The 25488-nt window shown below is 47.3% G+C and overlaps 1 protein-coding gene across 2 annotated transcripts; it reads right to left on the bottom strand.

The window, feature by feature from the left end:
- Positions 1 to 12: 12 nt before the first annotated feature.
- POMGNT2 (protein O-linked mannose N-acetylglucosaminyltransferase 2 (beta 1,4-)) lies at positions 13 to 25488 on the bottom strand. 2 transcript variants are annotated; one of them, XM_017522563.2, is made up of 2 exons: positions 25252 to 25488; positions 13 to 2316 (listed from the first exon to the last, which is right to left on the bottom strand). In XM_017522563.2, exon 2 carries the CDS (start codon positions 2210 to 2212, stop codon positions 470 to 472), a length of 1743 nt encoding a protein of 580 aa, XP_017378052.1. In that variant the 5' UTR covers positions 2213 to 2316; positions 25252 to 25488; the 3' UTR covers positions 13 to 469. The 2 variants fall into 2 exon arrangements, with proteins under 2 accessions (XP_017378052.1, XP_017378058.1); XM_017522569.2 differs by lacking the exon at positions 25252 to 25488 and adding an exon at positions 20881 to 20957.

The following is a 25488-nucleotide window of genomic DNA, read 5'->3' as shown; positions in this document are numbered from 1 at the left end:
AAACTTGACCAAGATGCTTAGAATCATTTAATGAATGTTCCAAACATACCCTTCACTGGGCTATTGGTAAATTTCACTGGGATGGAAGCAGATGAACCACCCAATCAAATAGCATGAGTACTTGGTTTCCAGAAATCTGGATACCAGAAAAACTCAGTAGGAAACATCAGGATCACCTAGCCAGAGGTTCCTTGTGATTCTTTCTTTCCTTCCTCTCCTCTTCCTCCTCCTTACTAAGGAACTTCTCCAGGGGTATGAATGTTCAGGATGGAAGAAGGCGGGGGCTGTGTCCCATATCTCCAGGGCAGAGAGGAGTGCTGTGACACTACACCCCAGACGCAACAAGATGACAGGGAGGCACAGGCCTGCTCAATAAATAGACAATAGAAGTCTCCACAGTGGGATTAACAGGCCCAGGGAAGCTGAACTGCAGAAGCCACCCTCCCGAGGCCAGGCTGTGGCCCACTCACTACGTGCTGCACACCAGCACATCTGCAAAGGGTCCCAGGAGGATCTTGTTGAAGATGCAGCGGACCCACACCAGGTAGGTGGTGAAGGGTTTGATGTTCTCAGTGAAGGTGTGATTCTGCAGGGCCAGGATGTAAGGCACGTAGGTGTTCTCTCCCTGCTCCTGCAGCCACACCTCATACTTCACCTCCCTCACCTTCAGGTACTTAAGGTTCCATGGGATCTGCCAGGAGATGGTGAGGCGGGCCTCGGAGGCGCCATGCACTGACGCCTGGCACCGTGCATCCCGCACCTTGCCTGGATACAGGCCAACTGTCCACTTCTGCTTCCGTGGTCCTGGCCGGCCCTTCACCACGCGCCGTATGGTTTGAATGAGGGATGGGATGTCCACCCTGGTGTCCTGGTAGATTCGGAAGAGCCACTCGGGATTCCGGCAACAGAGATGCCGTGGGACCTCGCGGCTTTGCAGGATACGGGCTTGCTCAGCCCGGTCCAGGTGGGTGATGCCCCCCTGGTCCCAGGGCCGCTCAGGGTGTGTGACTGTGTTCTCTGGCATCATGTTCCGCCAGGCTACATATTGGAGGTCCATGCCAGGCAGCATGGCCAGTGTCTTATAGGGAGTATAGTGGTCGGGATTGACAGCATATGGGAAGAGCTCCACCACAGTTGCCCCACGGGGCAGGAAGAGGGTGGTGACCAGCTGGGCCCCATGCATGCTGACTAGCATGGAGGCATTACTGACCAGTCGCACGACATCAGCAAAGGTGTGGTCCTCCAGGGACACTGTCACTGTCTTCATCTGGAACTCCTGGGCCAGTGCCAGCAGCAGCTCTGCTTCATTCAGGATGAGTCTGTTCTGGGTTCGGCTAAAGACCAGAATGTACTCCTCACCTAGTGGGGCTCCTGCCTGGCTCACATTAAGCTTTTCCGTCATGAACCGTGCAAACTGCCGGATCTCATTGCCCGAGACGAGGATGTTGGCTTTCGGGCCCTGGGGCTGGACGAAGCCATACTGGTACCAGGTGGTGATCTTGGAGAGGCCCACAAAAGCATGGGAGAAGCATAGCAGCCGGCCTAGGGTCTTCAGCTGTGCCCGCAGGAGAGGCTGCTTGGGGCTGAGCAGCTTGTAGAGGTCGAAGTGTGCACCCTCGCCCCAGCCCTCCATAAAGAAGAGCCGTGCCTCGTGGGCCAGGCCAGGAAACTGCCGCAGGGTGTAGAAGAGTGGCAGCAGGTCGTCATGGAAGACGTGCATGAGGTTGTCGGGGTTGAAGCGGTTGGCGATGAGGGCCATGTCTGGCACGAACACTGGCTTGGGCATGAAGCGCAGGGCAGCGGCAGGCAGCTCCACGAAGTTGAAGTACTGGGTGTTGTGGTCTTCCACGGTGGACAGGTCGAGCAGGGCTGGCTGGAAGCGCCGGGAGCCCAGGTTGGGCAGCATGACAGAGGTGTTGCCATGGAAGAAGATGAACTCCTCAGCCTCATTGGAGTAGCAGAGCCACTTGAAGCGGCAGATGCGGTCTGTGTGCGTGCGGCCTGTGCACACCATGTGTGTGCCGCCCTCCATCAGGATCTGCAGTGCCTTTGGGTAGTCGATTCTCAGTGTTGGCGCTGGGTCTGGGGCCTGTCGGCCGAGGGCCAACTCCTCCTCCAGTGTGGCCGCATGCTCACGCAGCCGCACATGCTTCCACAGGACCGCCGCCAGCACCGACACCAAGAGGGCGTTGAACACCGCTGAGAGGTGCATCCTAATGCCACCGTGTGGCCCTAGTGAGATGACGGCCACTGGGAAGCACCACAGGCCAGTCGGGCCTCACCCATCCCTATGGGCATCCCAAGGACTGGTGAAGCCTGCAGGAGGAGAGAAGAAAAAGAAAAAGGAGTGGCACAGTCTGCCTGGCATCATTACAAGCTCCTGTTATGTGCCAGGCACCGTGCAAGGCTCTGTGTGCCTGCTACAGCACTGGATCCTTGCAACCAGTGTGCATGTTGGTAGGCATAGATTAGACCGCTGTTTAAAATAGTCACTTCCTCCCCATCACCTGCATGTTGGAGAATGCATCCCCACACCTGACTTTGGGCTTAGCCACTTAACATGCATTAGCCACTGAGATGTCAGCAGGCAGAACATAATCAAAGGTTTGGAAAGTGTTTGGGCTGGCTTTGACCTCTTTATGACACTGCCATAAGAAGAATGTATTCAGGCCAACTTGCTGGCCCTAAGAGGAGTGAGATGCAAGTGGGGAGTGAGATACAGCCATATCCTGTCTGGCTCAGCTGATCCTCCATGACTGAGTGGGCCCAGCCAAGAGGGCCTCGTGGGCCAGGCCAGGAAACTGCCGCAGGTTGTAGAAGTGGCACTTCCAGTGGCACCATCAGCCAAACCCAGCCAAGATCAGCCAACACATAGACATCTGGGCTGACCAACAGCTGATTAAACATCCCTAAAATTCTGGGGCTGTTTGTGCTGAAGCACTGCTGCTGCAGCAAAAGCTAACCAAGAGAGATATCTATGATGGCAGGCCATAGGAAAATCCCTTGCAGGGGCCTGACACTCCTGGACTGCCGGGTAATGACTTCCTTAAATGAGAACAACTGGCATTGGAGGCCTGTGAACACCATTCCCAGGTTGCACACCGAGACTCTGGTACGCCACTTCTGAGAGACACACACATGTAAGCACAGGGGTAGGTCAGCTAAGCTTTGCTCTTGCGTAAAGCTCCTTTAGAAATCATGCCTACTAAGTTTTAGAATCCCTTAGGAGGGTAGCACCTCATCCCCTCAGTGGTAAGATAATTGTAGCTGGGTGTCACCATTGAAAAATGTTTTGTATACTGAGGCAAAAAACCCAATAGGGTTTTAAATGGCCTCTCCCCTACACACACCGACAGAGAGGCCTGGCTAGGGATGGGCATTTACTCCTTCTTCCTGCAATATTGTGAATACTGCCTGCTCTGGGATCCAGGATTATTCAGACAGTGGAAGAAGCTCATCCTTAGTGACACAGGAGGAGCACAGGTAACACCTGATACCTGCCAGGCACTGCACCGTCAGTGACTAGGTCCTGATGCAATTTCCACCTCCCTGCAATAGAAAAAATCAAAGTGCAATCATGCCCAGAAAGAGAAGCTATCTTCAGCTAGGTTCTCTAAGAAGCAGAGTCAAGGGCAAGGATTTGAATCCATACATTTTGAGAAATTATCCTATGAAACACTTGTAGGAGAAAGGGAAAGTGAGACAGAGAAGGGACCAAAGCCAATACATACAGGGCACATTGATGAACAGCTAATGCCATGCATGGTCTTCCTCCCATGATCATATGCTGAGTATAGTATGGAAGCTGGGATGTCTGTCTGTCAACTCCTGTCGGGCATTACTTAGTTGAAGGCCATTCCTGGAGGCATGAGATCTCTTCTGGCCTACTCTTATCCAAAGGTTGGGCCCACATATATGAATATATACTCCCAAATTTCAGGAAATGAGAATTACCCTGACCAGGTAGAATACACTCTAGCTTCCCCCTGCCACCTTTTTTTTCTAGTACACTCTTATTCTAAGGTAATTAAAAAAAAAAAAAAAAAAGCTGCCCATAATCATCTTAATTAAGTTTCCAACCTACTAATGAGGTTGGCAACTTGCTATTTAAAAAATACTAGTCTACTCCAGATATTCTCAAGCCTGGTTGATTACTGGAATCCTCCAGAGTACTTGCTAAATAAAAATCCCTGTTCCCAGGCGGCAGTCTTGGAAGTTGATTCAGTAGGTCTGGAGTATGGCTCAGCCATCTGCATTATTTGTTTCTTTTTTTTCCTGCCTTCTTGTGAATTACCTGAATTTCACTTTGATTTATCAGTAGTGTTTTTGAGTATATCTCTTGGTATAGATATTCTAGTGGTTGCTTTAGGCATCATACTATCACTGTCTACTGGTATTGACATTTTACCTTTTGAATAAATGTAGAAACTTTACCTCCACCTGGGTTCCTTTATAATATAGTTGTCTTATGTATTTCCTCTACATATAATGAGACCCACATCAGACAGTAATTTTGGCTTCAACTGTCGAGTATGATTTCCTCATGAGGGAAAGGATCATCTATTATATTCACCCATATTTTTACTCTATGTTTGTTCCTCATTCCTGATGTTCCAGGTTTCCTTCCATTCCTCTATCCCTTCTTTGAAGAACTTCTGTTAGTTCGCCATTCTTTTAGGGTTGGACCTCCTGACAACAAATTCTCTTAGTTTTCCTTCATGTCAAAATGTCTGATTTTAGCTTCATTCCTAAAGGATATTTTCACTGGGTATAGAATTTGGAGGCAGATTTTCCTTCTTTCCGTATGTGAAAAATGAGCTGTCACACCTCTTCTGGCCCCTGTTGACTACTGATGAGGAACTGCCACCCTTCAAATTGTTTTTCCCCTGGAGGTAATGCATTGTCTCCTGCTGCTCTTAAGATGTTGTTGAGTTTTTTGAAGTTCGACTCTGAGGTGCCTTGGCATGGGTTTCTTTGCTTTTATCCTCCTTGGGGTTTGCTCAGATTCTTCAATCTGTAGGCTCATGCCTTCCTCCAAATGTGGGAAATAGCTATTATTTATTTGAAAACTTTTTCAGCCCCACACTACTCTCCTAGGACTCCAATTACACCAATGCTAGATTTTTTTTTTTTAATTGTATTGTCCCACAGGTCTCTGAAGCTCTGTTAATTTTTTTCCAGTATTTTTTCTCAGTGTTGTTCAGACTGGATGATTTCTATCATTCTGGCTTCATGTTCACTGATTCTTCCTCTGTCCTCTCTGTTCTTGATTGAGCCCATCCAGTAATTTAAAAATTTTGCTTACTCTATTTTTCCTATCTAAAATTTCCATTCAGTTCTTTATAACTTCTTTTTTTGCTGAAATTTATCCTGGAAATTTCAGTTATGTTATGATACTCTGGATCTTACTTAAATTTTCAATTTTAGTAGCTTCTGCTAAAACTGTGCTGGCAGAGGAAAGGAGAGCACTGACTCTTTATTGCTGGGTGAAGGTGGACGTCCAGGCTCTCTACTCAGCCTCCACCAACACCATCGTGGCCGGGAGGGTGGGGGATACTCAGCACACAGTGTGTGTGTGTAGGTCAAAACCCAGGTTCTGCAGTTGGGCTCCACTAACACCCTGGGGTGTGGATGGAAGTCTAGGCTCCAAGGGGACTATGGTGGTGAAGGACATATGTTACTACTAGGCCCTGGTGGTGAAAGTCTAGGCTTTCCATCAAGTGGGGAGGGTGTGGGGCAGCCAGTTACCACTAGGCAAAGGAGGAAGTCTAGGCTATCTGATATGATTTGGCTCTGTGTCCCCACCCAAATCTCATCTTGTATCTCCCATAATTCCCACATGTTGTGGGAGGGACCTGGTGGGAGATGACTGAATCATGGGTTGGGGGGTTCTTTCCCATGCTGTTCTCATGATAGTGAATGGGTCTCACTAGATCTGATAGTTTTAAAAACAGGAATTTCTCTGCACAAGCTCTCTCTTTGCCTGCTGCCATTTATGTAAGATGTGGCTTGCTCCTTCTTGCCCTCCACCATGATTATGAGGCCTCCCGAGCCCTGTGGAATTGCAAGTCCAATAATCCTTTCTTTTGTGAATTGCCCAGTCTCGGGTATGTCTTTATCAGCAGCATGAAAACAGACTAATACACTATCCATTTGGCCTTTAGTAAAACTGAGGGGTGGAGGGGGAGGCAATTTTCTCTGGTGTTTTGCAGAAATGGGGTATTTACAGAAAAAAAAAATGTTTTGCTAGGAGGCTCCTCCTTTCAGTCCTTTGACAAAAGAGACAAAGCTTCCTTGGGGCTTTGTTTTGTTCTAGGCTCATTGGCATTCCTGGATTGGGGGCTTCTTTAGCTCCCAAGGTAGAATATATAGGAGGCAAGAAGAAAGCCCAGATAACTCACTATTATGTTGTTCTGTGAGTTCCAGGGTCCCTAGCTGGTCCGCTCTTTTCTCCACCTTTCAGTCTTCCAGTGTTTTATATATAATGTCCAGTGTTTTTAGCTATATTAGTAAGAGAAATTGGGATAAATTTGTCTACTTCCTTTTGACCAAAACCTGAGGTATCCCTGGCATCTGTTGTTGTTGTTGTTGTTTTAACCAAGCCCCCAGGTGATTCTGGGTTACAAACAGATTTGAGGAAAACCAAGTAGCTCTTAACCAAAGAAGCAGTCCATGAATCTCATTACCACTTGTAAGTTTAAAAGCTTGGAAATGTTTTCCTATTTCTTTTGTATATAAATGAGAGTAGGCTCAATGTTATCCTTATAATCACATCACCATCACTCAGTTGCTTTCTGATACATCTTGAGTCAGGAAGATGAGGATCACTGTTTAGCTGGTACAAGAACCCACAAACCCACTGCCTAAGCTGTGGGCAGCAGTGAGCAGCCTACGTGTTAGTTATGCCTTATTAATAGCAACAGCTGGTATGAGTTACTATTCCGCTTTACTTCACTACAAAATATCTTTTGGGTTTCAACAACACCCATATGCCCATAGGAGTATGCTATACATGTCAATCTTCCCTATCACGTATTATAGGGGAAAGACAAGGGGCCAAATGCTCCAGCCAGAACCCTGCAGAACTTCGGATCAGGTCTGTCACTTTGCTGTGGGACACTGGACATGTCGCTATGCCTCTCTGGCTCCTGGGTGCCTGGATGATCAGGATAAAGCATCATGCTGACCTTAGCTTCTCACCTGCTTAGCAATCAACTGTGAAGCAGGATGCCAGCAATAAATATAAGCACAGCTAAGCCAGGATACAAAGGAGTGGCTTCATTTTTTTGTTCTCAGAAGAAAGAAAGGAGAGGTGACTCCCAGTCAGGCAATCATGTCTACCCAGAACCTCAGACGATGACCTTATTTGGCAAAAGACTCTTCGCACAGGCAATTAGATAAAAATCTTGAAATGAGATCATAATGGATGAGGATGGGTCATAAATCCATTGTGACTACCCTTAAAAGAAACAGAAAAGACACACAGAGAAACAGAAGGTCATGTGAAGATGAAGACAGAGACTGGCGTGATGCAGTTATAAGCCAAAGAACCAGCCTGGATGACCAAAACCATTAGAAGCAAAATAGACGTGAGGAAGGATTCTCCCCTAGAGCCTTCAGAGGGAGCATGGCCTGCTGACACCTCAATCTTGGACTTCTAGCTTTCAGAACTGGGAGACAATAAATCTCTTTCATTTTAAGCCACCAAATGTGTGGCAATTTGTTGCAGCAGCTCTAGAAAACTAATATAGGGACCATAAGAATTCATTTGAAAAAGGGGTTCTGTGTTCTTAAGAAGGAATTCCATTGCTACAAAGCTTAACAACTCCTAAGTAAGTCCTCATTTCACCCATAGAAGCAATTTGCCCAACATCACACAGCAAATCAGGATTAAGAATGGAAGTGTTCTAAAACATGCCTGCTGTAGTGCTGCTTCCCAGTGGGATGACTGGTGAGGCCGGCAGGTCACCAGCAGGCCTGGCTGTGCAGCTTCTATTTCTCATGAAGTTAGGTCGCTGCCTTGCCATCCACCTGCCTGGTTCCATCCAGGGCGTGGGCCAGTCTGATGTGGATGAGCTGCTCAAACCCTCTTGAGGGGTGGACTGGATCCAGGATAGTCAGAACACCTCAGTCTCGGGAAGCTGACTCCCTAGTTGACTTGTGGGTTTGCTCTTCTGCAGACAATTTTAAAGGTATCACTGATCCATCAGTAGCTATCACATCGTCTCCCAAACCAGCCTGGCTCTGAGCTTCCAGTGCACTACTGGTTGCAGGTAGACCCCAGAAAAGGATATGCACTGTCTGGGTAAGTTCGAGGATAAAAAGACAGAAGACTCAGGCTCAAACCCCAGCTCCTCAACCTGCTGTATGTCCTTTCTGAACTCAGCTCTTGATCAGTGAAAATGGGGGTACAATACTCACTTTATAGGATTGTGGAGGTCAGAAATGATGTATTAGTTGAATTTCATGAATGGTGATACTCAAACCACTTTTCACGTATAAAAACCACAGTTTCATTCCATCAGGCTCAGCCTAACAGGTGCAGTGTATAGCAGAGAGGAAAAGAAAAAGGTTTTAAGACACCAAATGGTTAATAAAGGGCCACTGGGATATAGACAAAACATTGGCATTTTAAAACATTTTAGACACACTTGGCCGCCTTTATCTGACTCAAAGAAAAAAACAGATCAGTACTGAGGCAGGAATTGTCACTTTTCATCACAGTCATTTCAAACAAAGGATTTTAAAAGCTAAGCAGGGGAAGGTTCCTTCCAAGGAAGATGGAGACATACCAGACAGTGAACGCTGTCACTGTGTCATCGGTAGCACCTTGGACCTGGTTAGTCACCAACCCTATGCTTCTTGGGTGTCCAGGTCGAGTGCACTGAGAGATGATGTAATGGATAGTGTTGCTTCCCCCAGCATCCATTGCCCTCTTCCTCCTCTTAACAACATCCCCAGTGTGTCCAGAGAGCCACCCTCCAGCTGACACCCACGAAGCTCAGAGAAGCCCAGACCTTGCATCTCAGGTGGGGTGTCAGCAGAGCCTACTTCTGGGGCCAGTTACTGGCCCAGGCATGGCAAGTTACCTGAGTGGGACCAACTCGGCTGAGGAATAAGGTGTCACACGCCATGTTCTCACCCACGGAACAGAAAAAGAAGGCATTGTCCCAGGGCTGCTGGCTGCCATCTGCTGACCATGCAGAAACCAGCTTGAGGCAAAGCCAATGCCTAGGACGGCATGGCCAAAGAGATACAGAGGACCCTGGTGACATCTCCGAGTCCCATCTCTGGATGTCCCGCTGTGAGAAATGGTAACTTTCCTGATTGCTGAAGCCAGGTGGGTTAGAATTTTGGCTTCCCACAGCCAGAACATTCTAACTGGCATGGAAGAAGAACCTGTTTGCAAAATGTTGTGTGTGAGGCAAACATGCAGGGGTCTGGCTGTGTCTCCTGTTTCTGAGCTCTGTGCTCTTGCCCAGGGGGATTATTTGGCATCAGTTTCTCCTGGACTCTTCTATAACTTGGGTAAATGAAGCCCTTTCCCTAAGAAACCTTTTTTTCCCCTGAGACATGAAAGCAATCAAATAGAGGATCTGCGACAATTTTCTATACCAGTGCCATTTGCCAGAAGGGAATGAGGACTAAGGTCACTGAAGTGTGGCAGCATGGGCAGAAGGTGGGCTTCAATGAGCCCTGCCAGCAGGAAGTGCCAGGCCCCTCCTGAGGAGCAAATGAGTCCGCTGGTATAGCTGTTTCCTGGAGCTTTCTGAAGGACAGATGCAGGGGTTAGGAGGCAGTCCAGGGAATGTGAACCAAGGACACCACACAGTTCAGCCTGGTTGGAATGGATGGTTCACAAGGAGAAGAAGTTGAGAAAAACTTAGAAAAATCAGCTAAGGCTGTGATACCAGATCAAGGAGTTTGAACTGTATTCTATAGGCAATGGGGAGCTATGATAGGTCTTGGGGCGAGCAGCCTGGAAGTTCTCTGGGAGAACAGAGGTAGAAAAGCCAATTAGGAGCTGCCAAGCTCAGCATCTCCCCATTCAGTACAGGAGAGGAGAGCCTGAGTGCTAGAATGGGGGGCCTAGAAGGGAACATGCAGAGGAAGCTGGTGAGTCACACTCTGCATGAAGAGGGCACAGGAGCATGTTCCTGATGGCAATTCAAGTCCCAAAGTCTACAGATGATTTAAATTTTTTTTTTTTTTTTTTTGAGACGGAGTTTTACTTATTTTGTTACCCAGGCTGGAGTGCAATGGCGCGATCTCGGCTCACTGCAACCTCCGCCTCCTGGGTTCAGGCAATTCTCCTGCCTCAGCCTCCTAAATAGATGGGATTACAGGCAAGCACCACCATGCCCAGCTGATTTTTTGTATTTTTTAGTAGAGACGGGGTTTCACCATGTTGACCAGGATGGTCTCGATCTCTTGACCTCGTGATCCACCCGCCTTGGCCTCCCAAAGTGCTGGGATTACAGGCTTGAGCCACCGCGCCCGGCCGATGATTTAAATTTAAATAAATTCTTACCAACTCAAAGCTCATCCTTCACTAAAACTCCCATTCATTCACATCTCAATGGGCCTTCTTGGTGGTGAGAGAAGAACATAAAGTCACAGCTATCTTGAGGGCCCTGCAGAGTGAATGTGGTGGGGCCCTAACTTCATTCAGGTCTTCAAGGCTCTTGTGGAACACAGACTGAGAACTTTTGGGCCAGCCACAGGTGAGAGGCCAGAGCTCTGTGTCTGCCTTCTTAGCTGTGTTTTAATAGCACCTCCAGTCAGCCCTGTTCATTTCTAGGGGAGTGTCTCTGTAAGCCTAGAAACCCTGAAGCTAAGAAAGCTAATTAAACTCAGTGTTTCCTCAGTCTTTTCCAACCCACACACCCACTGATAATAAAGAGATTGTCTCTCATGCCCCAAACTGACTGGTAAAGTTCAGCATCCTCTTCTCCCTCATTCATAAGACTCTCTTTTGCAACATCTGCCCCTCAAGACCAGTGGATTCCATCAACCTTTACTTTCTGAAGTTGGTATTTTATATCAACATCTATTCTATATTTTACTTTTCAATGTAAAATTGTATCGCTGCATATGCTCTTTCAAATAGGCATGCCCCCAACTGGACATTCTCCATACCACCCCACCAGGTAAGAACTACTGTGCTGAACCACATTAAGGTGCTGATATGACCATTTTTGATCAGTGTCTCATGGTCCTGCCATAGAAACCAGCTATCCTTTCCACCACCATGGTATGGACAGTTCTTCTCAAGAGAAAATGAACACCTGTGTGCCCAGTGAAACACATCCTCAGCTGGAGTTCTGACATGTGCTCTCTAGGAGGAAAGAGGAGAAGCCAGGAGCTAGAAGGAGACCAGGAAGAGAGACAGTTCATTGATATTTGAGGTTAGGAGAAGGAAAAAAAAAGGACAAAATAAGAAAAAGGATAAAAAGGTTTAAGAAGAGAATGGAAAGACAGGGAGGAGAGACTGTCTCACCACGGGATGGAAGGGAGACCACCCTGAGGTCCTCAGCTCCGATCTAGGCCAGGGAACTGAAGAGGAACTCACACCTGGGTGACAAGAGGAAGGCGTCAGGGAGGAACATGAGCAGGAAGAACAGTGGGAATATTTGTGAGTTTATACACTAAAGGAATGACTGGACTGCCATTTGCAAGAAGAACTATGTCAAACGCAGTTTAAACACTTGTTGTACACACAAAATATCAAGGTGCTAATTTCAGACACTGATTCTCTGCAAAGTATTTAGTGATAATTGTCATAGCTAAGGAAATGGCTGGAATTACAGACATCCCAAGTTCAGTTCACCAAGAGGGCCTGGAAACAATAACAGTGCCGTAACAATCAGTATACCCAGTACCTAGATCTCAGTTTCTAAAAATCCTTCTCTACAAAAAGGAACCAGAGCTCCTTCGAGAAACAGTTTATTCCAGGGCTAGGGCAGGGAAAGTACGAGATGAGCTTGGAACATTTTGTAAAACTATTTTTAAAAAAATGATAGGGAGACAGTGAAACGGCACAGGGGTTAGCATGAAAGCTCCCAACAGCTAAATCTTGGACAATTTTAGTACCAAAATTAAAAAGTAATAGTAATGAACTATAACCCATAGAATAAAATATCCATGAGTCAATATTGAGATGAATAAATAGGAGAGAAGGGACAGATCTTCCTTAGAGAATTCCAATTTAAAAATGTAGAAGCAATCATGGAAATAGAAGATCACCATTTGGCAAACATCACAGTAATAACTGTTGCAGGCAAGATCTGCTGATAGGTGCTAAAATTAGCAGGTGAAAAGTATAATGAGAGGATATTTGCATAGTCTCAAAGTATCTCCCCAGGAAGTGCATATTAATTACAAAAGTAAAAATAGAAACTACAGTAGAGAAGCCTGGCAGACATGCCCTGAACCAAGTAATCAAAATTAACATCACCTGTAATAACATATTGACGTTACGCACCTCTTTATATGAAGCACTGAGACAGGAACACACTTCTGTGGTTTCCTTACCCAAAATGTGTAACTTCAATCTATATTTCTAAATGGGGATCCTTGGTTCTAGCTGCAGTTCTAACTCTGAATAAGGTATGTAGGTTAGATAATAGAGAAAACCTTAAACCCAAATTGAGGGATATTCTACAAAATACCTGGCCATTACTTATGGAGCTAAGGTCATAAAAGACAAAGGAAGATGGAGGAGCTGCCCCAGATTGGAGGAGACTAAGGAGACACAGCAACTTAATGCAGTGTGGGATTCTGGTTTGCATCCTGAACCAGAAAAGGAACGTTAGTGGGACACTAGGCAGAATTTGAATAAGGTCTGTGGCTTAATGTGTTCTGTGAATTTCTTGGTTTTGATCATTATACTGTGCTCTGTAAGATGTTGATATTAGGGGAAATGGGAAGAAATGGTTTATGTAACTTTTCTGTAAGTCTATAATTCATTCAAAATAAAGTTATTTATTTTTAAAATAAATGAGATAACTTAAGAAACATGAGTCTTTTTTTTTAAATTAGATAAGAAACATGAGTCTTTCCTTTTTTTTTTTTTTTTTTTTTGAGACAGGGTCTCACTCTTGCCTTGCCCAGGTTGGAGTACAGTGGCACGATATCAGCTCACTGCAACCTCAAATTCCTGGGCTCAGGTGATCCTCCCACCTCAGCCTCCCAAGTAGCTAGGAGTATGGGCACAGGCCACCAGCCTGGCTAATTTTAAATTTTTTGTAGAGAAAGGAGTCTGGCCATGTTGCCCAGGCTGGTACTGAACTTCTGCCTCAACCTCCCAAAATGTTGGAATTATAGGCATGAACCACCACACCCAGCTAAGAACATGAGTCTTTATAAATGTGACATGTAAAAGGACATGAATGCAGTTTGCTCTAAAATCCTCCAGCGAACAAAGCAAGCAGACAGACAGAACCAGACAGTAGGATACTGATCACTGTGGAAGATGATGGGGTTCTTTATCTGTTTGTATTCTTTTGTGTTTGCTTGACATAATAAATAAGTTAAAAAGGAAACAATAGAGAATTAAAGAAATCACCATTTATAAAATAACAAGAGCATTCGGAAGAGAAAACAAGAAATAAATTAAAATTCAGAAAAAACAAAACTAGTCCCTCTCTGGAGAGATGGGAGGCAGATGCATACCCTATGAGCTGATACACAGTTTGCCCTGATCAAAGAATAGCTTCCAACAGAAGCTAAAGCCGAAACAGACAAACCCAGGGAATATCAGATAGCAAGACCCTCACAGAGATGAGGAAAGACTCACCTCCAACATGAGAAGTTGAGCATCTCAGCCCCAGGTATTCACCATCTCTCTAGTGATCATTCTGCCACCTGCCCCTCTCTTAGGCAGGTTTGGCAGCAGGTGGGAATATGGGGCAGTGGCCACAGGCAGATGTCTAGGGTCCACATCTGGACCTGGCTGGCTGTATATGCAGTGGCCAATCCCAGCAAAGCACTGAAATCAAGGCATTAGAGCAAAGCTCATAAACCAGGAAACATGGGGTGAGAGCCTTTTGGGGCAAATTGGCAACTAAACAGAGACCACCCTTCGAGACTAGGGGACAAGGGGGCTGCTTCTAATTAGCTGCTAAGTCCTCTTAGCCTCCCAATCCCTAGCCCCTCCCAACCCCCATCTTCCTATCCCCACTCTCAGGCCCTGCCAGAATAGTGTTGATGGAAGGCAGGACAGACTGGCCTGCATGGACTTGCACTGGGTATTTCAGGTTTCAGAGTTACCCTTCTGGGGGAAAATGGGAAGAGAGGTTTGCTGGAGACCGACAGAGCAACATATTGCTAGAAACAGCATGGTGGTTAACGCATAAGTCCTGGAGTTCTGATTGCCTGGGGGTGTCTACCACCTTTACCACTTATGAGCAGACAACCTACACCACTGTCTGGTGAATACACCACTCCCATACCCCCCCAGGCAGGTTAGCTTTGAGACATGTTCTACACTGGTTCCCGGGCTTCCCCTATGGGATTAAGTCCCAGCTGTCCACAATGGTAACAAGCGTGATGCACACCCTTTTTGGCTGCCTTCCCTTCCCTTTCTCACTTTCCCACTCCCCATTCATGTTTACATGTCTATTGGGACAGAACAGAAATCATCTACTTGCTACTGAATCCTTGTCTCAGGGAGACCTTTTTTTTTTTTTTTTTTTTTTTTAAAATAACAGATCTAGCCCTGAATCCAGAGGGGAACCTTAATAAACATAGATATTACTGAATTTTGTCACTGTGGAGACATGGAAAGCTACCCTTGCACTTCTACCTACTGTGAAGTAGGTAGCCCAAGTATGGTAGGAGGAAGCCAACAAGTACTTGGAAAGTCAGTGGTCACTGCAAAACACTGTCAGTCTGTTTCCCACATGCCTGGGGCACCTGCCCCTCCTCCCAACAGCCTGTGTTAGCCAGCCAAACTGAGGGATCATGCAAAATCTTCAGGCAGGTTTTCAAAAGATAACAGATGGAGGCAAGGAGTACATTAATCGGATCTCCAGCCCTAAAGAAGATAAAGAGGCCTTTCCTCATCACCACGTCGAAATGTTCCTGGATAATAAACACACAATTCTCTAGGAGGCAAATTCACAATGGTGAAGAATAACTGGGCTAAGTTGCTTACTGCGCAACAGACCCAGTGATTTCCGCTTTCTCCAGGCCAATTTCACTGCTGTGGGGCCACAGCAGCCTGGAGAGGCTGCCAGTCTCACTGACAACGGAACAGCAGCAGGGAGGCAAGGGGAATGAGAGAGAGAGCCCAGGGGGCCGTCCTTGGCCTTGGAGACTGAAGAGACTTGGAGCTAAGCCGCTGTCTTCCACAGAACTTCAGCCTGGTCTGACTAGTGCTGTCTGCTTGGTCCTAATGGCTAATTGTTCAGGACAGCTCTGTGCACCGACAGCCTCTCCCAGGCACTGGTGAGAAGGGGTAACTACTCTTTCAGGCCTCCATGCCCCACTTCATCTATCTCCTGGCTCTGCTGAAATGGGCAGGGGCCAGGATCCCAGCATTGCAAGAAATCTGAATGTGCAGTGATGAGGAACTCCCTCTGTCCTAAGCAGCCCACCCTCCTTTATGCACTTACCCTAAGAACACAAAAGCAGGGCTGGAATGTGCCTCTCCCACACCTGCTATCTTTAAACCTGTCTCCCAGTGAACCCCCTTGTGAGCAGTCACACAGACTCACCCTGTCTGCAGTCAGATCTGGCTGGCACCCCAGACCTGTTGAGCTCCTGCTACGCTATGCTATGTGCTATGCTAGGTCCCTCGCATGCACACACAACCTCGCTAAATCCTTCCTTACCCCTGCTCAGCAGGGTGGTACACTGTCTCCATTTTCCATCCAGAGAAAGGCTCAATGGCTGAGCCATGTGTTGACAGTCCAGGATTCAACCCCAAGCATCTCTACCTGTGCTGCCTCTCAGAGACAAGGGCCGCCCAGACACAGTCTTGTCATGAGGAGATAAGAGGTGGCACTTAAGAGGTACAGGCCACCTAGGATAATACATTTGGTCTCTTCTTAGTGTCTTTCTGAAAACTGAGGCTGATTCTTTAGGATGCACAGGTGGGCATGAAGGCCTGATGGTCACTGATAAGCAAAGGACCCCACCACCCTCTGGACTTACAGAGCCTCCAACAAGATGGGATCTGTATAAGACAGATGGTCTTTGACATGAGCCATTCCACACAGAGAAAAATAAAACAAATCAGCCCTTTTCCTGCTTGGGCAAGGACATGACAGGTGCCCTAATAAAGGGTCCTCCAACCTTACCCCTGCTCCAAGCCAGGACAGCCGCTTGCTTCAGTGCTTCCCGCTGTCTCGCCCTAAAGTGTCCTACTATGTACTCACCCCAAACCTATGAAGTACCATTATTCCCTATTTTTAGACGGGGAACCAGAAGTTGGGGAGGTTCCATGATTTGCCCCAGGCTACAACAGGTGTGAAGCTTAGATCTTAATCCAGTGTGCTTGGACTCTAAAGACTGCGTTGAAAACCACCCTCAAGATACAAAAGACTCAGTCTTTATTAAAGTGGGGCAAGGGGCAGAGAAGAGAAACACCTCAGGCATTCAGAGGACTCAATCAGGGAGGATCGAGCTCAAATAAGGGCACACACATCCCACCGTGCTTTGCAGCCCAGTCCCTTCCTGGACCCATGACAATGACCAGAGAATGCCTCTGGATGACCAGCTGAGAGTCATCAGGCTACGGGGCAGGGAGAAGGGAAGATGAGTGAATGCTGGGTAGATGTGATCACAGTGCTCAGTGGCGAAATTCTTGAAGGAGACAAAAAAGCTTCAAAGGGAACCTGACAACCTTGATCTTTATTTGTTTCCTTTCCTTTAGAAAAGCAGAAGAAATCAAACTAGGAAAAGCTGTGTCTTCCCATCTGTCCTCTTACTCACACCCTCTTACTCGGCCCCTCCACTGCTCTGGGACCAGGAGCTGATTCCTGTGCTGTACCTCCTGTCCCATCCTGCTACCAAGGATCCAGTCAGCACCTAAAACTGATTCCCAGATTACCAACACCTATTAAATATGAACCCACCCTTACCTTGAAACACACTCAAAACCACCAGCCTCCAACACTTTATGTTCCAGCCAGTGTACTGAACACTGTATGTATATTTTCTCATTCAATCTTCAAACCAATATTAAGAGGCCAACACTATTTCTATTACCCCATTTTATAGATTGGGACACAGAGGCTGGGAGAGGCTAAGTAAATGTGTCCAAGTTCCTTAGCGTGTACAGAATGAAGGCAGGGTTTGATGATGGATTCCAAGCACTGTCTCATGCTAACAGCCCAGGCATCATTTGGACCTCACCTTCTCGGCATTCCAGGACCACATAGACCAGGGTGGGTACTCCAACACCAGCATGTTTATCTGCCTCTGCCTCCTCTGTGTTGGGCACCAAATTTAGAGCCCAACTGGAGTGGGGACAAAGAGCTTAGTGGCTCAGCCAGGACAAAGCATGATAAAACAAAAATTTTTTCAAAAGAAAGAGAAAAAAGAAATCAACAAGAGATTAAAAATGTGCCTAGGAAAATCCCTTTAGAAACTGAGGCAGACAGGAGGAAGCCACCAATTCACTCCGCCAAACCACTTTACTAAGCTCCCAAGAGCAGCTAAATGTTATCAGATTCCCAGACTTCATGAATCCTCCTTTCTAGGATCCCAGCTGTTCTGAGCATCAGAGGATGGCGTCAATATTGCTGTCACACTTGCAGACCCCAGTAACAGCTGGGAAGCTGGGGTAGGGCCACTTGCCTGTAGGGGGGGGTCACCATGTGAGGCTAGTCATTGGTGCTGGGTACAGAGTGTACTTCTGGGGTCCTGGCCAGCCCCAGACATGGGCACAGAAAAGCCCATAAAGGCCTTGAAGTTTGATAAGGAGTAAAAGCCCTAGGAATTCTGGGCCCAGAGTAGGAGGTGAACACTCACATGCCTGCTAGGGCCGGAGCCAATGGAGAAAGTAAAGCCGTGGGGGGGTTGTGTGACCTGGTGACTGAACACCAAATGCCAGTTGATGAGGGAATGGTGGGAAACCAGCCTAGTAGGACTTATCTGTATCAGTCTGGTTGGGCTGCCATAACAAAATACCAGACTGGGTGCCTTAAACAACAATTTTCTCACAGTTCTGTCAGGGTTGGTTTCTGGTGAGGCCTCTCTTCCTGGCTCATAGATGGCCTCTTCTCCGTGTAGGGTGAAGGGAAGAGATGGGCAGGTGAATGGGGAGAAAGGGAAGCAGAGAGGAAGTAGGGGGAAGGAGGTGGGGAGAGAGAGAGAGAAACACTCTCATCTTTTTCCCTCTTATTATAAGGACACCACCAGTTCTATCAGATTAGGGTCCCACCCTTATGACCTCATTTAAGCTTCATTATTAGGACGACCTATCTCTAAATACAATCATAATGAAGGTTAGGGCTTCAACATATAAATTTGGGAGGCACACAATTGAGTCCACAGCAATACTCTTCTGTTTACCTAGAGAAGCAAGAAGTCCATTTAAAGTGTGAAATGTCCTAATTTGTAACTTCTGGCACTTATTCAAATTGAGTGAAGACAATATGCACCAAGGGCTGGTGCTGCTGGCCTCACTGCTGCCTGGTAAAAACAGACGCTTGTTTGCAAGCTCTGGTCTAAAGCAAATCCCCTGTCCTGCTGGTCTCACCATGGCCTGTGCCAGGGTTCCCAGTTGCATGACTGCCAGAACCAGCTGCTCACTGATCACTCCTCCATGAGAAGGGTTACAGAGGTGGAGGGACCAGACAGCCAGCACCTGTCAGACCTAGGCTGCAGAAGATCAGGCAGGGCCCAGGCCAGGAAGGGGTCAGCAACAGCATTGAAGGTTTTATATTACTTTTATAGCAATTTGACTTTTAAGGATTGTTCACACTTCCAATTGAAAATTACAGAATCCTTATTTTGTCACTGAAAAACATTTTTGTCCTAAATGCAGCCTGAAGTACTAGTGCTGGATTGTGGAAGCTTTCAGTCCTGTATTACTGTGTTGTCTTACGTGTTGTGAATCAGCAAGGAGTAAACATGTCTCACTAACTCAAGCTTATCCTGAGAATGATCTCTTTCCCTCTCCTTTTTTTTTTTTGGCTGTCAGTAGTACATGGAACTGGTATTAATAACATAATGCTTACATTTGCTCCTAAATATTAACCTAATACTATTGATAAATTCAGGCATTTATAGATCAGGTTTTCTGACCAAGGTATTTACGCTTTGGCAAAATCTTGGCAGCCTCTGAGTGGTTCTTGTAAAACTTAACAAGTTTAAATATTAAGGCATATTTAACATTTAATCGTTCACATTCTTAGATTAAAACTTTCACATGGGTCATATATTCTTGCTTTAGAATAAACAGCAAAGCAAAGTCAAAGCTGGAGACATTAATCTACTGTCAATAGCTGATGACTGTGACTAATTGCCTTATCAACAGAAAAGGAATCCGTTCAAACGAGGAAAAAACTCCAACAGAATTCAAGTTTGTACTACTTTGGTGAGACAGGTGATGTTAGTGTAGATAAACCAAGGCTTGAGTGTGGGACAGGACATTCTGCCTTCCACCAGCTCATTTGCAACCCTTTCACCAGTTTTCAGCCTCCAAATAATGCAGAAACCTTTGCTTGCCACACAGCCTGCCATGTCATCTGGCTTTTGCTGAGCAGAAATGGGTCACCTGGAAGTGACATGTGCCTGTATTGGTCCTCTCTGGCATCACTGTGTACCAATGAGGTCATAAACAGGGAAACAAACAGGGAACAGAACGGTGGGAACCTGTTTGTGCAGCTCACAGAGGTAACGCAGAACATGCCTACACCAGGTATTCTAAGTGACACTGCAAAATCAGATGAAAACAATTCTTACAGGGAATTCTCAGACCTCAATGTGTACACAGATCCAGATGGACCCTCAGGCCCAATTTGAGAGGGTTGAACTGATCATGAGAGTCCAAAGACACCCACTACAGGAAGAAAAATAAAACATTCACAAAGAAACACGAGGAAATGTATACAACAGGAAATCATCCAGGGAAGCTGGCTGGAGGGTGAGTTTTTAGCAAGGTTTTGGAGGTGTTTCGGTGGTGGCGGAGGATAAGATGAGCATCCCTGTTATGTGTATACATGTCCCCATTACTCATGACTGCTACAAATCTGTCCACAGCAAGCATCACTGTCTAGTTCTCACATATGTCCAGCAAACCATGAGGCCTCCAAGCCATGGGCAGTGATGGGCAGGCCCAAAGCCACGTGCAGTTCAGTGGGCACTGCATACCCAGACAGGTAGAGCCTGGGGAGCCCAGACTGTGGGGCGGGCACAGAAGTGCCAGAGAAGACAGGGGATAGAGCTGCCAGGAGAACTGGTTTCATCAGTGGAGCCCTATGGGCTCAGGTGGCTACTTGCAAAGCCTTCTGCAGGGTGACGCTTTATGGTGGCCAGGTCACTAGCGGTCCCTGCCAGACACCCACATCAGCAAGTAGAAGGAGGCAACAGGATTAGGCTGAGTTTTTCTTTGGTCTCATTACCACCGTGTCACCCTCAATTCCTTGCTTTCCTATTATCATAGCTAACATCCACTGGCCAATCACTAGGTGCCAGGCTCTTCACTTTGCAATGATGATATTTATTTTAAAGATGGTAAAATCAAAGCTCAGAGAGGTTAGACAGCCAAGTTTACACAGGAAGCAATGATAAGACTAACCCAGGTAGGCTGGCTACAGGGTCTGCGATCTTCTTTTCATCTGGAAATAATTTCAAACTTACAAAAAAGTTGCATGTATAGGACAAACTCTTACCCAGATTCACCAACTGCTAATCTGATACTCCTACCCAGATTCACCAACTGCTAATTTGACAATCTTTGTTTTACCATTCTCTCTCTATACAGTCAGCCCTCTGTACCTGCAGGTTCTGCATATGTAGATTCAACCAACGGTGGATTAAAAATATTCAAAAAAAATTAAAAATACGATAAAAACAGTATCAATTGAAAAACAATATAGTATAACAACTATTTACATAGCATTTACATTGTATTAGGTACTATAAAGAATTTAGAGATGATTTAAAGTAGACAGGTGGCTTGCACAGGTTATATGCAAATATGACGCCATTTTATAACAGGGACTTGAGCATCCTTGGATTTTGGTATCTGTAGGGGGTCCTGGAACAAGTCTGCCTGAGGAGGGTAACTGTATACAAATTCTCTTTCTTTTCTGAATCATTTTGCTAAGATGATACGCAAACCTAAGCTCTGGGGCAGATTGAGAAGCCTGCCAGACTCGAAGCCCCCTTTTGAGACAAGTTGCCCAACCCACTCCTTCCCACTCCTTCCCACACTTGTGGTGGGGGAGTGGCAAGAAACAAGTCCAGGTCTCCTAGCCACAGCTAAATGGACTAACAATGGAGCCTGGGTCTAAAGCAGCCACCAGTGGGGGACAAGGAGATGGCCATACCTGCAGGCCAGCAGGGAGGAGGCAGGTCCCCTGAGAAAGGAGCCCCTGAACAGACTAAAGTTGGACAGCTTCTCCAGTTCCTTACAATGGCTACTGTGTGACTCACTTGGAAGCTCTGGAACCCAGCATGACTGTGGCAACTCCAGAAGCCACTCCAGGATATGCCATGATTCCTGCCACAAACCTCCACTGTCAAAGGACCCCGAGGTGTGTTTCATCACTGGGCAATACAGCAGACCAGGTCCCCAACCCCTGCCTGAGGCTTGGCTCAGGGCTGAGGAGCAACTACACAACAAAGAAGGGGCCCTCTCTTAGCCTTTTCAAAATGGAGGAAACGGAGAAATTTATAGCATAAGACTGTGCCAATGGCTGTCACCACTGGCAGAATGAAAGATCTGATTCTCTTATAGGTGCTGGAGTATGTACCAGTGAGGACATGGGAAGCCAGAGAAAACAAAAGTATTGATCCTTGCCCACGCTAGCTAAGAAAAAGAGGATGTTGGCCTCTGGGTAGGGTATACAGATGAATGTTCTCATCATCTTACTTTACTGAGCACCTACTATGCAAGAGATGCTGTTTTAAGCCCTTTTCTGGCCCTATTTCATTTAAGCCTCACCCTCCAAAGCAGTACCAGTATAATCCCCACTTTCTTTTAACATGAGAAAACCAAGTTTTAGTGGGGTTAAGTACCTTGCTTAAGGTCTTAAAGATCAAGAAGGGGAACCAGGATTTGAACCTGTCTCTCACTGTAGAGGTTTTGTTCTTACGTACTGTGCTCATCTGTCATCAGACTTGGAGTAACACTCGATAGCAGAGAAGCAGAGCAGACTGTAGAGCAGTGAGTTTTTATTAGTCAAGGGCAGAGCAGGTATGGTAGCCCTGGAAATGCAGAACCACAGGCCCTGGACTGTAACTTAGCAACCCAAGGATTCTTGCTGTAATTCCTCCCCACCCAGCCAGGCAGAGAGCACCTGGCTGTGGCAGGTGGCTTAGGGAGCTATGGTCATTCTCTCACCCTAAGGAGAATCTAGGTAATATACTAGGGTGATAATTATCCCATGTACCCTGATGCTTTGCTAAGAGGGTTAAGCCACCAATTTAGAATTACAAAACCACTGCTTTTTAGAGCTACAAGAGTCCTTAGAGATGATTTCCTCCAACTCTTCATCACATAAAAGAGGTCTTGAGAGGCAGTGTGAGCTTTCACAGGCAGCCAGGATTAAAATGGCAGCATGCTGGCTTGCAGTCCGGGGCTCCTTCTCCTCACATCCACAGCTTAAGGGCTGCTGTCCTTCGTAAAGCAGAGATCGGGCCCAGAGAATTATGCAGCCCCAGAACACATCCCAGGAGCTAAGCAGGGACATTTCTTCTCATACACAAGCTTCCCAGGTCCCACCCAGCCCTGCCATCCAGTGACAAGACCCTAAAGAGGCCACAGGGTTTGCCTGGGCTGCCTCTTCCTAATACCTCCTCCTGTGAATTCATTCAGGGACTATCCCCTACAGCTTCACCATGCATCCAACACCAGCCAGAAAGAGAAAACACATAGCCAGGCTGCAGGGTCCTGCCTCTGACCCATGTGGTATGAGAAGACTCCCTGCTGCAACACTGGAGGCTGCCCCAGGTCATAACTGGACTTCAAGAATGCAAGAACAGCAAGGACGATGGGCAACAGAGACGGAAAATTAAACAGCACCAGGTCTGGAGCTGGAGATTCCAGTATATGAGTTCCCATCCCTGTCACTTAGCAGCTATGTGACCTTAGGCCAATTCTTAACCTCTCCAAGCCTTCATTTCCTGGCTTGAAAAACACAATTATGCCTACTTCACAGTGTGGTTTTGTGAATTCAAAGAGACAGCATAGGCAAAGCACCATGCCTGACAATTATTTTTATATTATTATTATTAATCATAATAATGGTAAAACAGCTCCTGTTCAGTGGCTTTCACTCTCAGCCAGGCACAGTGCTAACTGCTTTACATGCATTATTTCAGTTATTTCCTACTACAAACCTGAAGTAAGTGCTATTAATTCACTTTCACATTTAGGGAAGTATGCTTAGAGGCATTAAGTGAATTGCACAATGTCTCACAGTGATTAAGTGGAGGGGTTAGGGTTCAAAACCAAGGCTGACTCCAAAGCCCATGACGACAATTGCAGGTTCCGCCTTTTACATTCATTATTTCATCCAATTTAGGAAACCCTAGGAATCACCTGACTGATTGGCAGGTCCTGGGCAACGTATCCCACTGACAACCAAGCTGAGATTGACAAGTACCCTTGGGGAATGGGGGATTTGGTAATATAATTTTCTAGTTAGCACAATATTTACTAGAGGGCTTTGTTTACTGCTAAATATTTCCTAAAGCAAGGCTTAGAGGAAGAACTTGCCAACTAGCATGCTTACATGGCCACGGTGGGCCCAGCTACCAGCACCAAGTCCTTTCTGCTGAAGATCTCCCGTCTCCTCTTCTCCTCCTCCAAGGGGCCGAAGGCTCAGTAAGGAATGTGTTGACCATCCCTGGGGATGAGGAGACCTATGTTCTTTCCTAGCTCTGCCACCATCTGAGACTGAGATTCCTCATCACTAATAGCAAAGGATGAGACGGAAGATCTGCAAAATCCATGAGAGCCAGAGAGGGCAGCTAGTCCCAATAAAGATGAACTTGGACTCGGCGCACCTCTAACACTTTCTGTCGTTAGTCACTGCGACTGATGATATTTGCTGCACACTCACTGTTAGACATACTGGGCTGAGCACTTGCCTGGCATTGCCTCATTTCATCCTCACTGCAACCTTGTGATAAAGGCACTGTACTTTTTCATCCCCACTTAACAGAGAAAAGAAACAGGCTCAGAGAGGATAAGTGACTTGCTCAAGCGCACACAGCTAGTTAGAGGAGAACCAGGATTTGAGGGCTGGGCACATATTGCAGTAAACATTTGGTGAATAAACCCTCCTCTATTTCTTAGCTACTAAGTCCTACCAAGTTCTCCCCAAAACCCTGAAGTCATCCCTTTCCACGCGGAACCTTGTTTCTCCCAAGAGTAGGCTCTCAGTGTTGGCTGGCATAAAGTAAGTGGACACTGGTTGCTCTGCACCTAGTGCAGGACTCCGGCCTCAGGGTCATATACTTTAGCAGAGGGTTCCCATCAGTCAGCAGGAGATAGGTTCTTACACACACATGTGGAGTCAGGAGTTCACTGGGTTCCTTTGTCAGAGGCTACCCTAGCACTGCCAAGCAGGCCGTGGCAGGCTCTTACCACCGGACATACATGGCAGGTGCCCTACCGGCCAGTGCTCAGGGATCAGCCGCAGGCTTGCCCGGGTTCTGCCTTCAAAGGCAATTCGGGAGGCTCAAGCCCGCTGTGCGCACCTCGCGTGGCTGCCCACCACCCGCGCCAAATGCGCACCACCCATCACCTTCCAAAGCAAAAGGGCCTGAGAACCTTACGCTGAGGGCTCCAGCTGGCATGCCTGAGGGCGCTGCCCCGGCCCTCAGCCCCCAACCCTGAGGGTCCACCCCCACCCCGCCCACCTCCCGCGCCTCCCTCAGCTCGCTTCACACGTCACTCCTCCGCTCTGCAAACTCTCCCGGCTCCCGAAGGCGTCCTAGAACCTCCCCTTCACCCCGCAGCCCGGCACTGCGTCGTCCCCTTCAGGGGGTCGGGGGTTCTGCCTCCCCACTCCAAGCCCCAAGCGGGTGATGAGTCCGCGCCAGCCCCGAGCGCGCATATCTCACCTGAAGCCAGGGCTCCACGGGACTGAAGCCACCTCCGCCGACGCGTCCACGAGGCCCCACCGCAGCGCCGTTTTCCCACACCGCCACCGCCCCGGCGCCAGCTCCCGGCCCAGAAGGCCCAGGCAGCCGGCGCAGGCTTGGCCGCGCCGCCGGGTTCACAGCCACCTCAGCCTCCGGGCTTGCAGGTGTCTGCCGTGCGCTGGCCCGCAGGGCGAGCCAGGCAAGGAGACTGTGCGC

The sequence above is a fragment of the Cebus imitator genome, unplaced genomic scaffold (genome assembly GCF_001604975.1).
Source record: "Cebus imitator isolate Cc_AM_T3 unplaced genomic scaffold, Cebus_imitator-1.0 Scaffold0, whole genome shotgun sequence".
In the NCBI taxonomy this organism is placed as follows: Eukaryota; Metazoa; Chordata; class Mammalia; order Primates; family Cebidae; genus Cebus; species Cebus imitator.
This window is presented reverse-complemented; position numbering and strand designations above follow the sequence as displayed.